This window comes from Callithrix jacchus, chromosome 17 (genome assembly GCF_049354715.1).
Source record: "Callithrix jacchus isolate 240 chromosome 17, calJac240_pri, whole genome shotgun sequence".
NCBI lineage: Eukaryota > Metazoa > Chordata > Mammalia > Primates > Cebidae > Callithrix > Callithrix jacchus.
This window is the reverse complement of record NC_133518.1, coordinates 69,795,989-69,813,352: the sequence shown is the minus strand read 5'-3', so window position 1 is coordinate 69,813,352 and position 17,364 is coordinate 69,795,989. Positions and strand designations below refer to the sequence as shown.

Below are 17,364 nucleotides of genomic sequence, written 5' to 3'. Positions count from 1 at the left end.
TAAACCTGGAAGAAATGGATAAATTCCAGGACACCTGTGTCCTCCCAAGCCTAAACCAGGAGGAAGCTGAAACTATGAATAGACCAATAACAAAGTCAGAAGTCGAGGCAGCAATTAAGAGCCTACCACACACAAAAAAGCCCAGGTCCAGATGGGTTCACAGCCGAATTCTACCAGACACACAAAGAGGAGCTGGTACCATTCCTTCTGAAACTACTCAAAATAATCCAAAAAGAGGAAATCCTTCCCAAATCATTTTATGAGACCAACATCATCCTGATACCAAAACCCGGCAGAGACCCAACAAGAAAAGAAAACTTCAGGCCAATATCCATGATGAACATAGATGCAAAAATCTTCAATAAAATATTGGCAAGCCGACTGCAACAGCAAATCAAAAAACTTATCCATCATGATCAAGTAGGATTCATCCCGGGGATGCAAGGCTGGTTCAACATACTCAAGTCTATAAACATAATTCACCACATAAACAGAACCAAAAACAAAAACCACATGATTATCTTAATTGATGCAGAGAAGGCATTCGACAAAATTCAACAGCCCTTTATGCTAAAAACCCTCAATAAACTCGGTATCGATGGAATGTATCTCAAAGTAATAAAAGCTATTTACAACAATCCAACAGCCAATATCATACTGAATGGGCAAAAACTGGAAGCATTCCCTTTGAAATCCGGCACTAGACAAGGATGCCCTCTTTCACCACTCCTATCCAATATAGTACTGGAAGTTCTAGCCAGAGCAATCAGGCAAGAAAAAGAAATAAAGGGTATTCAAATAGCAAAAACGGAAGCCAAATTGTCTCTATTTGCAGACGACATGACAATATACCTAGAAGACCCCATCGCCTCAGCCCAAAAACTCCTGAAACTGATAAGCAACTTCAGCAAATATAAAATCAATGTGCAAAAATCACAAGCATTCCTCTACGCCAATAACAGACTTAAAGAAAGCCAAATCAAGAACAAACTGCCATTCACAATTGCTACAAAAAGAATAAAATACCTTGGAATACAACTCACAAGGAATGTAAGGGACCTCTTCAAGGAAAACTACAAACCACTGCTCAACGAAATCAGAGAGGACACAAACAAATGGAGAAACATTCCATGTTCATGGTTAGGAAGAACTGATATCGTGAAAATGGCTATACTGCCGAAAGTAATTTACAGAATCAACGCTATCCCCATCAAGCTACCATTGACTTTCTTCACAGAACTGGAAAAAAACCACCATGAACTTCATATGGAACCAAAAGAGAGCCTGCATAGCCAAGTCAATTCTAAGCAAAAAGAACACAGCGGGAGGCATCACACTACCAGACTTCAAACTATACTACAAGGCTACAGTAATCAAAACAGCATGGTACTGGTACCAAAACAGAGATATAGACCAATGGAACAAAACAGAGGCATCGGAGGCAACACAGCATATCTACAACCATACAATATTTGATAAACCTGACAAAAACAAGCAACGGGGAAAGGATTCCCTGTTTAATAAATGGTGTTGGGATAACTGGCTAACCATATGCAGAAAGCAGAAACTGGACCCCTTCCTGACACCTTACACTGAAATTAACTCCAGATGGATTAAAGACTTAAATATAAGACCTGGAACCATAAAAACCCTGGAGGAAAATCTAGGCAAAACCATTCAGGACATAGGAGTAGGCAAGGACTTCATGACCAAAACACCAAAAGCGTTAGCAACAAAAGCCAAAATAGACAAATGGGACCTAATGAAACTCCACAGCTTCTGCATGGCAAAAGAAACAGTCACTAGAGTGAATCGGCAACCAACAGAATGGGAAAAAATTTTTGCAGTTTACCCATCTGACAAAGGGCTGATATCCAGAATTTACAAAGAACTCAAACAGATTTACAGGAAAAAAAACCAAACAAGCCCATTCAAAAATGGGCAAAGGATATGAACAGACACTTTACAAAAGAAGACATATATGAGGCCAACAATCCTATGAAAAAATGCTCATCATCACTGGTCATCAGAGAGATGCAAATCAAAACCACATTTGAGATACCATCTCACGCCAGTTAGAATGGCGATCATTTAAAAATCTGGAGACAACAGATGCTGGAGAGGCTGTGGAGAAAAAGGAACACTTTTACACTGTTGGTGGGAGTGTAAATTAGTTCAACCACTGTGGAAGACAGTGTGGGGTTTCCTCAAGGCCTTAGAAATAGAAATTCCATTTGACCCAGCAATCCCATTACTGGGTATATATCCAAAGGACTATAAATCGTTCTACTATAAGGACACATGCACACGAATGTTCATTGCAGCACTGTTTACAATAGCAAAGACCTGGAATCAACCCAAATGCCCATTGATGATAGACTGGATTGGGAAAATGTGGCACATATACACCATGGAATATTATGCAGCAATCAGAAATGATGAGTTCGTGTCTTTTGTAGGGACATGGATGAATCTGTAGAACATCATTCTCAGCAAACTGATACAAGAACAGAAAATGAAATACCGCATATTCTTACTCATAGGCGGGTGATGAAAAATGAGAACACATGGACACAGGGAGGGGAGTACTAAACACTGGGGTCTATTGGGGGGATAAGGGGAGGGCCAGTGGGCGTGGGGACTGAAGAGGGATAGCCTGGGGAAAAATGCCAAATGTGGGTGAAGGGGAGAAAGGAAGCAAAACACACTGCCATGTGTGTACCTATGCAACTGTCTTGCATGTTCTGCACATGTACCCCAAAACTTAAAATGCAATAAAAAATTAAAAAAAATAAAAATGAAAAAAAGAAAATCCTTCAGGCTAAAAGGAAATTATAACAAATGGAAACTCAGATTATGGGACAGAATAAAGAGTACTGGAAATGGTAAATATGGAGTATATAGAAGACTCTCTTAATTGTTTTCTTAATTTAATAAGTATAAACTATATGAATATAATTTGTATGGTTAGGTAGATAACATACACAGATATATTATATATATGACAATAACAGCACAGAGGCGAGGAGAAAAAAAATAAAGCTGTGTTGGATCAAAGCTGCTATATTTTACCAGAATTATGTGAAGTAGAAGTAGATTGTAATAAGAAGATGAATTATGATTCATTCTCTGCATCAAGCACTATAAATAAATAGCAATAGAAGCTAAACAATCAGGGGAATTAAAATATATACTTAAAAATACATCTCAACACAAAAGAAGACAGCAATTGGCAGATGCAAATTAAATAATATTTAAAAACTGCATTAAATGTAAATGGACTAAAAGTTCCAATCAAAAGGTATAGATGGTCAGTCTGAATAAAAAGTCAAGATCCAACCAATATGCAATCAATGAAACTTTCAAATCCAGAAATACAAACTGTTTGGTTTTGAAGGACAGAAAAAGGTAAGTCATGGAAACAGGAATCATATGAAATCAATCAGACAAAGCAGATTTTAAGACAAGGAATGTTCCTAGAGACAAAGAGAACTACTTCACAAAAAGGGTGAATATAGGAATATGTAAAAATTTTAAGTGTACAGGGAACTTAAATCCTTAAAATACAGAAAGTAGAAACTGACAGAACTAAAAGAAAAAAACTGTTTCTGAGAGGCAGTTATTGAAATCTCCAAAGCATATTGTTGAAGACAGAACTTGAAAGAAAACCACTGAGGATATAGAAGATTTGACAACAATACCACCAACTTGACCTGACGATTAATTAAGCATATGAAACTTCCCAACAGCAGAGGACATGTTCTTTTCAAGCATATGTGGTTAACTCTCTCCAGCATGGAGAACATGCTTGACCAGGATCCAGCAATCTTGCTCTGAACAGTCAAGATGGTAAGTATTTACACTTAGGAGCCAGATCTGTGACAACTATGCAATTCTGTCATTCTGGTGTAAAAGAAGGCAAAAGCAGTATGTTTATGAGTGGCCAAGTCTGTGTTCCAGTGTAACTTTATTTACTAAAGCAGGTAACCTACATATGGGCCATACTTCACAGACTTCTTTGCTAGACCGTAAAACAAGTCTAAATACTAAAAAGACAAATTATACAAAGCATGGTCTTCAACAATAGAATTAGAAATTAACAAAAAAAAGTATTCTAAGAAAACCCCAAATATTCATTTGGGCTAAAACCACTTTTCAGAGTAGTTAGAACTGTAATTATTTCCACTTTCAATTAGTAATAATGAAACTTTAAATAAATGTCCCTATCTATTATAATTCTGTAGCCAAAACATTTTCTCTATCTTACTTATAAGAAAACTGAATGAGATTCACAAGTGGCAATTTGTCAAGAGTCAGAGAGTATTTTATACCAGAACTCAAACACAAGTTTTCTAATTTTCAAATACTGAAGCTGTTTCCACTGTAAACCTAATTTACTTAAATATGTTGTTTTTTAAAAGAAAACAAAAGAAAAACTCACTAGGTAACCTCCTAGTTCCTGGGTGAGAATGTTTTATCATTCCATCCTTCTGTTAATATAATCCTTCAAAGCAGTGATATCCATGATTTCTTCTACTAGATACCATTTAACCCTGTATAATCGACATATAAAAGAACAGCTGCTCCATATTATATTCTACAAAAATTTCTGTTGAATTAACAAAACAGTATCATTCCACTTAAAAAAAAAGATGTAATGAACAGGCTAATCCTAAAACTTACGAAAATAACAAGAGGCCCCATACAGCCAAAGCAATCTTGAAAAATAAGAAAAAAATTGAAGAATGTATGCTTTTGGATTTCAAAACTCATTACAAAGCCACAGAAACCAAAACTGTGTGCTACTGGCATAAAGACACAACATACAGAGGGCAATGGAATAAAATTAAAGGTCCACAAATAAACCCATACATTTACAATCAATTGATTTCTGACAGGAGAGCTAAGACCATTCAACGAAGAAGAGTATTTTTTTTTTAACAGTGCTAAGACAAGTGGATATCCACATGCAAAAAATGAAGTTAAAACTCCTCTCTCACACCATATACAAAAATACTTCAAATGGATCAAAAACCTAGTGGAGGAACTTGAAGTATAAAATCTTTAGAAGGAAACAGGTGTAAATCTTCATGACCTTCAATTAGGCAACAGTTCCTTAAATATGACACTAAAAGCACAAGCAACAACAACAAAAATGAAGACTCCATAAAAATTTAAAATTTGTGCCAAGGGCACTATCCACAGTGTGAAAGGCAATCCACAAATAATGCACAAAAGTAAATTCAAATGTTTCACTACCAAAAGAATCTACTAAACACAAAAAAAGACTCATGGAGAAATGAGAGACAAAAAAAGCTATAAGGCAAATAGAAAACAGCACAACCACAGAAATTAGTCCCTTTTTATCAGTAATTACTTCAAATGTGTGTTAAACTCTCCAAAAACAGATTGGCAGGAAGAATAAACACATGATCCAACTACATATTGTTATATAAGAGATACACTTTAAATCCAAAGACAAAGAGACTGAAAGCAAAATGACAGAAAGTTATTCCATGCAAACAGTAACCAAAAGAGAGCAGGGGTGGCTATACCAGTATCAGAAAAGACAGACTTTAAACAATTCGAAAGCAAAAAAAGGGTGGTGGCTCCCATCTGTAATTCCAACACTTTGGGAGGCCGAGGAGGGAGGACTGCTTGAGCCTAGGAGTGCTGAGACCAGCTTGGGCAACATGGTAAAATCTCATCTCTACAAAATTACAAAAGAAAAAACAGACTTTGCATTTTTTTTTTTAAAAAAGGTTACAAAACAGAAAGAACTCTTATATGGCAATAAGAGGTTCAATACAGCAAGAAGGTATAGCAATTACAAACATTTATGTACCTAGTAATAGACCATCAAAATAAAGGAGAAAAAAAACTTGACAGAATTGAAGAAATGAAAAGTTCTATAGTAATAGCTGGTGACATCAATACTCTGTTCTCAGTAATGGACAGAACAACCAGACAGGAGATAATATAGAACTCAACACAATAAACCAACTAGGTCTAAAAGATATATACAAAACACTTTTCTGAATAACAACAGCATACACAATTCTTCTCAAGTACACATGGAACATTTTCCAAGACACACAATATGTTGGGCCACAAATTAAAGCCAAAAATTAAGTTTCAACAGATTTAAAATATAGATAGTATACAAAGTATCTTCTCCAACCACAACAGGATGAAATCAGAAATCATTAACAGAAGGAAAACTGAGAAAAAAGTTTGTGGAAATTAAACAAGATACCTTACCAATAGATTAAAAAAGAAATCAAGAAAAATGAGAAAATACTTACAGATGAATGAAAACAAAACCACACGTATCAGAACTTGGAAGACACAGTGAAAGTAGTACCAAGGGAAAAATTTATAGCTACAAATGCCTCCATTCAAAAACAAAACAAAAAAAATCTCAAATCAAAAACCTGACTTCACACACTAAGTTGCGAACCAAAAAAAGAACAAACTAAACCCAAAGCTTCCAGAAAGACAAAACTGAATAAATAATAAAGACCAAAACAGAGATAAAAGAGTGCTCACTTTAGCAGCATATACACTAAAAGAGAGAAAAGAAAAAGAACACAGGAAAAAAAAAAAAAATCAATGAAACCAAAAGTTGGTTCTTCAAAAAGATCAACACAATTGACTAACTTTGGCTAGGTTAAGAAAAAAAGAGAGAAGACTCAAATCACTAAAATCAGAAAGTGGGGACATTACTACTTGATTCCATAGGAGATACGAAGGATTTTAAGAGTATTATCAAGTCTTGTATGCTAACAAATTGAATAGCTTACATGAACAAATACCTATTAATAGAAGCACAAAAACCTACCAAGACTAAGTCACAATGAAGTAGAGAATCTGCAGAGACTTATAACTTGCAAGGACACTAAATCAGCAATCAAAAATCTCCCAACGAAGAGAAGTCCTAGTCCTGATGGTTTCACTGGTGAATTCTACTAAAATGTTTAAAGAACTGAAGCAACACTAATCCTCTAACTTTTCCAAAAATTGAAGAGAACATTTCCTAACTCATTATATGATGCCAGCATTACCCTGATCCCAAAGCCAGACAGATGCAAGTACAGAATATTATCAACCAGTATCCTCTTATGAACATGGATGCATAAATCCTTAGGAAAATACTAGCAAACCAAATTCAGCAGCATATGATAAAGATTATATACCATGACCAACTGGGACTTATTCATGAATTTAATATTCCCAAAATTCAAAAATGCAAAAATGGTAGTTAGCTCTGGGTGATTTTCCCTTTATATTTTTCTGTTGTCTAAATGTCTACAAAATATTTTATTTTAAAAATGTATTATCAAGTATTTGAAACATATACAAGTGCAGAGAATATTAAAATAGTTATGAGCCTAGCTATTCAGACTTCAAATTTAAAAATAATACATTTGCTTCAGGATACTTCCTTTAAAACAATTTTTGGCCAACATAGTTGAAGCTCCCTTAGTACTGCCCACCTCAGTATCACCCACCCACTCTCAGGAAAACCCATTATCACAAAGCTGGTGTACATGAAGCTTATCTATCACATTTTTATACTTTCATTATAAACTATTAACAAACACAGTATGGTTTGTACTGCTTAAAAATTTACATCAAGGATTTCTCATACTGCACATATTTTATCACAACTTATTTTTCTTTCTTTTTTTTTTTTTTTGCCAAAGTCATCTCCAAAAAAGTTTATTAGCATGATTAAAAACATTTTCTTGAATAGTAACAAAGAATTTCTAAGCATGAAAGAATATCAGTGGCTAAACCTTAAAACCAGTATTTGGAACTGAATGGACAGCTTTATTGCCAGTCTTCATTTTATTAAAAACAATCCATTGATTGGCTCCATGAAGTCGTGACTATTGCTTTGTCTGGGAATGAGTCCCCACTGCAATTAAGTATAAAAAATATCTTCCATCATAATTGGAGTGTAACCTGCATTAGAGAGTGGCTCTGAGTAAAGAGTTGATAAAAATTCAAAAAGAGTTGGGGTTTTCTCTTTTAAAAACATTCCTTTACACACTACAAAGAAATAATTAGTATTTTGGCTTTTAAAATTCCTACATGATATTTAGAATGGCAGTCCCCAAGGGTCCTCCCTTCACATAATCGTGAATGCAGACCCCCTTCCAAGGGCACATTCCAGAGGGTGCGGACTCTGAAGACTTCGGCCTCCCCGTGTTTATACTGGTTTGAGAACAAAGACAGCGTGCTCCAGAACGTAGTAGTCATTATACATGTCACCTTCACACAGGTATGGCAGTCTGGTGAAAGCTTCAATAACGAAACCGGCTTTTCTGAAAACTTCAGGCAGACTATTCACTTGTTCTTCCCAGTTCTGTCCCTTGATTTCCAAAATTTCTGATGGTTTCTCCCACTTGCCACCTACGTTTTCCACATAGGGATGAAAGGGGAGGACCAGGGCAAGGATGACCCTGCCTCTAGTTGGCTCCAAGACACTTCTGATATCCTTTAACAAAGTCAGGGGCTGATCACAGCGGTCCAGCAAGTTCAGGGAGCTAATGACATCCTACCGGAACCCTGTATTCTGCCATTCATTTATACCAAGCACTCTGAATTTTTTCGTCTGAAGCTGCCATATCATAGTTTCAGAAAGCTCAGTGGCATAGATTTCTTCAAAATGAGGGCTCATGATTTTTGTGACTTCTCCATCTCCAGCACCTAAATCAAGAAGTCTGTGGGTTTTCCAGTCTGGATTAATTTTAAGCAGTCTCTGAAACTGATCTGGTGAAAACACAAACATTGAGCCTCTTCCTAGCAACCCATTGATAGATGTTCTAGACATAAACAGGCTAAAAACAGATGACACAAAAGAATGATATAATTGGATAAATAGCCAGCCAGATTTCTCAATGCTGTTGTTTAAGAAGATCTGTGTTCCTTGATCAAGGTAACTCTGAACAAAGACAGCCTGGAGTGATTCGCATAATTTCTCTCTGTTGCACACATACCACTGGTGGTTCTCCTTGCCGCCGCCAGCCCGCCCGGGCCGCTCGTCATGTTCACGTACAGGGAGCAGGTGAGCGGGCTCCGCAGCGTCCACATCCTCCGCGCCAGCCACACGGACACCAGGCTCAGGCACAGCCAGCCCACCGGCAGTCTCATTGGGAGGCGCAGCCGCCACCGCCCGGGCTCGAGCCATCGTGCCCGACTTGCCCATCCAGCCCTCTCCACAACTTATTTTTCTATTAAGCATTATATTATCAGGATCTATCCACATATACATGTATTACTTTTATAATTTAAAATATTATATATTGTTTATTAAAAGGCATTCAACAGAGATTTTAAGTGTTTTTTTTTCTCAGCTGTATACGATAAACAAAGAGTTTTTAAAAAACACTTTTTGATATGTACAACAGCACTGGCAACATCCTACTGCTTGGCATCATCTTCATTCCCACGGGTATTTTTCTTGCTTCCCTTTTAAACTCAAGATCAAGACACTGTCTATACTGACCACACTGCAACAATCTCCTCAGGAATTCCATGCTAGAGCAAAAAACTCATTAGCCAAGTAGTTCTGAACAACGTAAAATAATTATTAAAGAGAAAAATCATGCTGCCATTCACCTAGCTACCTAAAAATATACTTAATAAAATATACAAAAACATATTGACACACGAATTTTGATAATTTCTGTCACTGGAAAATTATAAGCTAAAGCTAAAATAACAAATACATAAACAATCGCAAGCGTTAAATTGAACCCAAGATTAAGTAGCATCATATCTTATAGGTAGGGAAATAAACATTAAGTTTAAATAGCCTGGCAGCAGCAAAATAAATAATGCTAGTTTCAGAAACAATTTAAAATTCCATCAAACTGTGCTTCAACATTCATGGGTAACTATTTCTTACCTATCTCCCTAAAACAAAGAAACAAAAATATCAACAGACTGTTTTATGATAGCCCTTCCTTTGGGGTTCTGACTTATTTAAAAATGACTGGTAAATCAGCCATAACAGATCTGTTGTGAAAAATCACAATTTATCTACATATTAATCTAGTTATACGTAATTGACAGGTGCCTGTATTTTCCATTATTACATTTATTATGAACAGTAACACAGATCTCTGTACACAACTCTATAATTTGTAAATGACAAATCTGCCTACAATCTAAAGTGTTTCAGGAGAAAGGTCTTGAGTATTAATGGTAGCAAAACATTAAATGTTACTTACCCACAAATAGTATGTGAACTGAAGTGCAAAAATAGCAATGCCTTCATTATCAAAGGATCCAGCTACTGACCGAGATATGTAGCCTGGTACAATAGCAATAAAACAAGCAGCTAAAAGTCCTGCTCCTTGGTTCCAAAGTTCTCTGGTAAGCAGGAAAGTAGATATAGATGTAAGGCCGCTAAAAGTTGGTGCAAGGAACACACACACATCTCTTATGTGAACTGTTATATTTAATGTATTTAAAATCCAATGGATAAGGCCAGCTGTTATCATCAACCCTGGGTAAACCTAGGAAGAAAAAAATGAAAAATTACATATAAAATGAGATACACAAAAATATTAATGTCTGCACTCTTCTTTATTATTACGTTTTGTTTACCATAAGTTTGAAAGCAACATCTCAAAACAATTTGCCTTCTTTATAAACTACAAAAACAAACAAAAAAACAAAACCTCCCATACCTTTTTGTGTTGCATACGAGGAACTAGCTCATATATGGAGGAATAAATAAAAAGATCAGAGAGAATATGAACCAAGAATGATTAAAATTGAAAATGTTTAACAATGTTAAACTGTAGGTAACTTTCTTACTGATTCCACTAACTTTTTTTTTTTTTTTAATCAAAACAGGGTCTTAGTCTAGCTCATTCTTCAGTTTGGAGTCCTAACACACTCCAATTTTGCCCATACTTGTGCTTACAAAAGAAAATGAGAAAAGAAAGATAAAGAAAAATCATGCACAAAATTATTTAAGTTGTATTTATATAAAATGTCCCCTCCTTTCAAGCCCTAGATTTGCAAAGTAAGCAAATAGCTAGGAAAAGAAGAAACAGGCAGTTGGTGAATTCAGAGGTAATATTTTGGAACTTCTGAAAAGTTAAAATATTTTATACCACTTAAAGTACTTAGGGATAAAAGGGAAATAATAAACTAGAAGAGGCCAGTTAACAGCTATCCTCATCCTCACTCTAAAAGAGGAACATCAAACATTAAAAGGATTCAAAGAACAGTAAACAGGACATTTTTTTCTGAGTTATTATTCTGTGACTAAAACATGGATTTACATCTGCTTCCTTAGGTAAGTCCTATAAGATTCTTTATTTACTCCATAACAGAAATTACAAAGGTTATAAATTTCCTTTCCTGGCTCTACAATTTGTAACTGCAACCTCTTTCCCGGCACTCCCGTCTTTACCTCTCTTGCTTTTTCTCCACAGCACTTACCATCAATTGACATACTGTTTATTTTACTTACTTACTGTCTATTAACTGCCTACGCTCATAAGAACATAAGCTCCAGAACAGGAATTTTTTCTCCAGCATCCAGAAAAATAACTGGCAGAAAGTGGATGCTCATGCATGAAAAAAGAAAAGGGGAGGGGTAGAAAGAAAGTATGGTAATTTATCCACATTCTCAACAGATAAAAATTTTGTCCCACTTCAGATTCAATACTAGGTACCAGTGTGTGATTTTGTCAGCAATATTGAAAAACGGAAGAAAATTTGAAAATGTTTTTCAAGGTAAGTCAATATATCCATATAATACGGTAGACTGAACTGACACACACAAAACAGCCAATTTTCATAGAAGCACTAAATGAAAGAACCAAAACTAAACAAACAAATAAAACCCTAACAAGAAACAAAGCATGATCAAGCTCAAGATAGAGAATTCTCCAGATGCCAAAAATGAAGAGGGAATTCACAGTAGGTACTGGTGTCATGGGAGACCACAATAGAGAAGGAAAAAGCCAAACAAACCAGGGCCTTAAGGAATGAAAATGGGGGCGAGGGTTTTCACCCAACACAGGGATCAAAGTGAAGACCTAATTACCAGCACAAAGTCAGGACATGCTTATGAAACTAGACAAATTCTATTCATCCATCAAGGAACTCTGCCTGCCTTCCAATGCTCAGAGCAAAAACAAAGTCCAAAAGGAGAATATGAAACTCATTCAGATGTGTGAATGTGGGTTCTACATTTATAATAACCTTCAGTGTTAAGAACCCTTGAACTAAGAAAAACTGTCCTAAAACCAGTGAAACCCATAAAGGGCTCCAGGAAAGGCAAATGAGAAAGATAATTACAGGGGTGATCCCAAATCTCAGGACATCAGGACTCTCAGAGACAACAGGCTTCCATTGAGGACAAATTTAAGATAAAGTTATAAACCACACACAAAAAAACTATAGTTATCAAATGTAATACAATAGGGTATATAAGATTAGCACCACAAGAAATGCAGGTAATAGCTATCTACAACATGCACTACCCATTTAATACTTCTCTAATTCACAACGCAGAACATGATAACCACTATTGTGCCTTCATCTCTATTTATGCCTTTATCTCTATTTACATCAAGGATAAGATGCCCAGACTAGAAGCACAACACCTTACTACCATGGAGAACATGTTCTTTCTAAACACAAAGGGAACTTTAATAAAAATCTGGATATCCTAAATATCCTAAATCACAAGTCAAGTCTCAATAAATTTTAAAGGATTGAAATTACATAGAAGTTGTGCTCTAAACACAATATAATTGAAGTATAAAGACAAAATATAACTAACTGGGTAATCCCCTTGTGTTTGAAATTAAAAATAATTCTAAATAATCCATGAGTCGAGGAATTATAATAAAAATTAAGATACATTTTGATTGAAATGATAATGAAAATAACACACATCAGAACTTATGAAATGCAATTAGTACAGTGGTTACTGTGTAGTTTCTAGGCTTAAAATGCATCTCTTAATAATGAAGAAAAGTTGAAAATTACTGAGAAAGTATCTCAAGAAGTCAGAAAAAGAACATGAAAATAAACTCACCAGAGTAAAAGAAAATTAAAATTTAAAAAGACACAAAACAAGCATATACTAGAAGTAATCAACAGAGTCAGAAGTTTCTATGGGTTAAGAAAAACCTTAACAAAATGAATAATTCTGGCAAAATTGATTTAAAAAAAACAAACATATTTCTCCAATACAAAACAGCATTGCCTTGTCTTTCACCTTTTCTTCAAAATTCTCATGTCCCAAATCCTTATGTCATCTTTCTAGATATCAAAATTCTCCTTATGTCCTAAATCCTAAAAATATTTGCCCTTATGTCATCTTTCTAGATATCAGAAGTTTGCATGAACTATAATCAATAGTCAATTACCTGGAATAATTTGGAAATATTCAGGGCCTGAAAAATTCTAATTGTCTGATTATTCTAGATATATAATTATCATGATTATTCGAAGTTTCTATCTCCTTCCAAACTCTTTTTTCAATTAAATTGCTATAAAAGCAAACACACAAATAACCTGAACTTCATTCACATGCACTGTGATAGTAGATCCCCACCCAGCCTCCACCACTTGTCAAAAAGAATGACAAGTGTGAGATAACCCAAAAACAGGTTGGGGGTTAAGGGGAGGAGGTTTCAAGGAGAAAGCAAATTGAATACTGGATAATAAGCCACAGAAAAATCTGTTAACTATATAAAGCTTTCAAGAATCCCCACCACCTTAGCAATTAATGATTTACTCAAATAACAATAAATGTTATAATTAACATAAAGAACTACTAATATACTTACAGTACCACCTACTATTCTTCCTAGGGGATACCATGCTCTTTCATCAAACCAATTTAAAAATTCATAGAACCCATGAGATGCAAGATGATGTGTTGATCTATAGTTAAACCTAGAGAAAAGAGAAAAAATGAAATGTTATAAAACTGCTTAATAGAAACAGCTCCTTCATATTAAACTATGTGGTTATATATCTTTCAGACCAATTTTTCTCAAACTTGAATAACATAATCTGAAAATATCAGAAGTATACGCTTATACCTCTAATATAAATAAAAATACCCCCAACCTCGAACCCATACCTACAAAACTAGTAATGCCAAAAATAACATTTAGCATTGCTTGGGGTCTAGGTGGTGGAGGGCAATAAAGAAGTTCATGAATCTCAAAAAATTAAGAACTGCTGACAGAAGATAACATCAAAATGGAAGAAAGGCCACACTCACCATAATTGCCAAAAATCCTGCAACCCTAAAAATGTTGGCTTTAAACTGTAACAGCACTAAAAATTTAAAAAGAATAAACCATAACAGCACTATAAAACAAGAATATGATCTTATAGAAAAAGAAATTATAATTTCTGAAAGAGATAAATGAGAAAAAATGAAATTGAAGAAACCAGAGCCCAAAATGAAAGCAGAAGAAAACCATAAACCATAGAGGGCAATTCCAGGGATATTCCATGTTTAGTATAGAGCAGCTGTGATGGGCAGGGGAGAAGCCTGGAGCAATCCTCGGGGTAATGGCATTAGGTATACTCAGTCAAGTCAATCCCCTTCCCCTACTATTGCGAAGTAGGGAAGTGGGTATCAGAGGAATCTGCCTGAGGTAGGCACTGCATGTAGACAAGTGAGTCAAGAAGCAGAACGATGCTGGACACAAGATGAACCAGGAAATCCTTATAACCCCAAATCGGTTTGATACATCCTTTCCAGCAGCAAGTTATGATCCCAACTCCAACAATCACTAGATGCAAGCTCTGTAGCATTTTTATAGTCTTTTTGAATACCAAAATAAGCAACACATCCAAAAAATCCCACATTTGAGAAAAGTAAGCACCATGACAGCTAAATATCAAAATCAGCAAATAGAAAAATAAATACTGTAGAAACAGTAACAAGAATTAATATATGCAGAGGGTTAATATAACCCAGAGTTATTAACTCTGAAAGAGTTATTAATATTAAACTTTCAGATCTGAAAGAAGTATAACCTAGAGGTTAAAAGGCAGGTTCTAGCATCATATTGCATGCATTTGAATGTTAGTTCCATACTGACTAAGCTATGTGACCTTGGTTGGGCAAGTTACTTATGTCCTCTGCATTCTAGTTCCTTCACCTGTAAAACAGAGATTAACAAAAGTACCTGCATCACAGGGTAGCTATAATAAGTAAATAATATAGTGTCTCTGAAGCACCTAAAGGCCACAGTTACTGTAATGAAATAGACTTATGATAAAGAACTCATTTAAGATTTTGAATGGCAAAATTATAATTGCCAAGATAAAATAAAAGATATGCTAAATAGTATAAAGGACAAAAATGAAGAGCAAATTAAAACAAGATAGAAAGTAGAAAAAAATTTAAGTAGTCTAGAAGTTCTTACAGTTTAAAAAAAAAAAGAATACTATGTTTCACAGAGCATACACATCCCAATACATTTCACAATACTAAAGATAATGTATGACTTAAAATCATTAATTCAGAGAGAAAGTTTTTCTACAAATCAGATTAATACCTTATTTCTCAGTGGAACCACTGGATTGCTATAAGGCAATGGAGTAATACATCCAAATTTCTGAGGGGAATTTTAAATCAGAATTTTAAGTAACAACTTTGTGTGCCAGTAACATGAAAAGCTAAGCTAATGCTATAAATGCTACCTTGCTCCCTTCCTCCTCCAAGAAGTATTTACCAGATCAGAATTTAGAAAGGGGTATCTTCGAATGCCAGAAACAATGTAGTTATTGTATTTACAAAGCCATGATTATGGAAACGCTGTTAGTAAAAGATGGAAAACAATCTAACCACCACCACTGAAGTGACAAAGTTCTTCATCTAAAGGCTTTAAAGACTCCAATTAAAAAAAAAAAAAAATTAAATCAAATGTTGTGCTATGCATTAAGAGTCTAAATTTACAGGGAGTCCCCAAGACAGAAACTAACATTGAAAACAAGACCCCAACACCTGGATTAGCAATAGAAGCAAAAACTAAAAATAGCTCTACCCAGATAAGCTCATAAACAACAGTTAAACTATGTAAGAGATTCACCATACAAAGTTAAATATACACTAGAAAGAGTAACACCCCCCAAAACATGTGAAAATATTTTAATGGAAGAGGACTAGTATTTTAACAAGAATACCAAGGTTTTAAATTTTCAACCTAATTTTTCATTTTAAAAAACTGATGTCAAGGGACTATTAATAACATGTTTTAAAAACCAGGAACCATGAGAATCCAACTTCATAAAGTTTTCCTGACAGATATTTTTCATTTCCATTTTCCATAATTCCTGGCCTCTCCCTCATTGTCAAATCCTTCTTCCTTTGGCTTTGCTGGCTGTAACAGTTTCTTGATTTTTACCCCCACCTCTCTAGTCTTCTCTGCTTTCTGTTCTCCTCTAAGATCTCTTATTAATTCACTCTAAAATCTCTGCCCAAAAGATGTCATTCACATTCAAGTCTTCAATTATTACCAGCATGCCCACACTTCACTAATATCATCTCCCTACCTAGATCTTTCTTCTTATTCCAAACCAGTATTATCTAACTGCTCATGTGGTGGTCTGTTTTTCTTGAATGTTACAAAGGCATCTCAGACGCAACATTCAACTAAACTCATGATCAAACACCTACCATCTACTCCCTAAAACAAATATCTGCTTTCAGTATTCTCTTATCACCACCTAAGCTGAAGAAATCTAGATGTCATCCTTGACAGTTCCTTCTCTCTCACATCCTATATATAAATCATAACAAGGTTGTCACCTTACTTCCTAAATATCTCTGAAATCTTCATACTATTTTCTTATTCTGCTACTAGCACCATAATCCAAGCTATCATCTTTTAACTAGACTACTGAAATAGCCTCTAACTGGTCTCTTTACATCCATTCTGCCCACCTTCTAGTTCCCCAATCTGTACACTCAGCCATAAGAAGGAAGTTCTTTTCAAAATGTAAATGTGATCATATTGCAACTCTCTACATTATTCAAAGACTTCATCTCTTTAAAATTAAAGCTGAGAAACCTCCACTTCTTAACATAATAGTCAAAACCACAAAGTCTACCTCATACATAACTCTAGTCTCATCTCACACCATATTTCCTTACTGTTAAATGATACAGAAGTTTATTTGGGCCCTAAGAGAACATTCTGGTTCAAGGTTGAGTAACTACATATAATAACTGCTCACATTCCTCATCATATATATATATATATAAAGCAAACAGGAAGCACCTAAATCTAAATTTGTAACATATCACAAACTTATGTTACAGATTCAGTTGTTACTAAACAAAGCATAGTCTGA

General features: G+C 35.0%; 1 protein-coding gene and 1 pseudogene across 3 annotated transcripts in view; both read right to left on the bottom strand.

The window, feature by feature from the left end:
* Positions 1 to 17,364, bottom strand: part of STT3B (STT3 oligosaccharyltransferase complex catalytic subunit B) — a 111,278-nt gene that overhangs the window by 54,074 nt on the left and 39,840 nt on the right. For all 3 annotated transcript variants that reach the window (XM_035278541.3, XM_078354486.1, XM_035278542.3), the window contains 2 exons: positions 13,833 to 13,941; positions 10,242 to 10,529 (listed from right to left, as the gene is read on the bottom strand). In XM_035278541.3, the coding sequence (XP_035134432.1) occupies positions 10,242 to 10,529; positions 13,833 to 13,941 (397 nt within the window). The remainder of the gene's footprint in view (positions 1 to 10,241; positions 10,530 to 13,832; positions 13,942 to 17,364) is intronic.
* On the bottom strand, positions 7,707 to 9,224 carry LOC100405684 (protein-L-histidine N-pros-methyltransferase pseudogene; annotated as a pseudogene).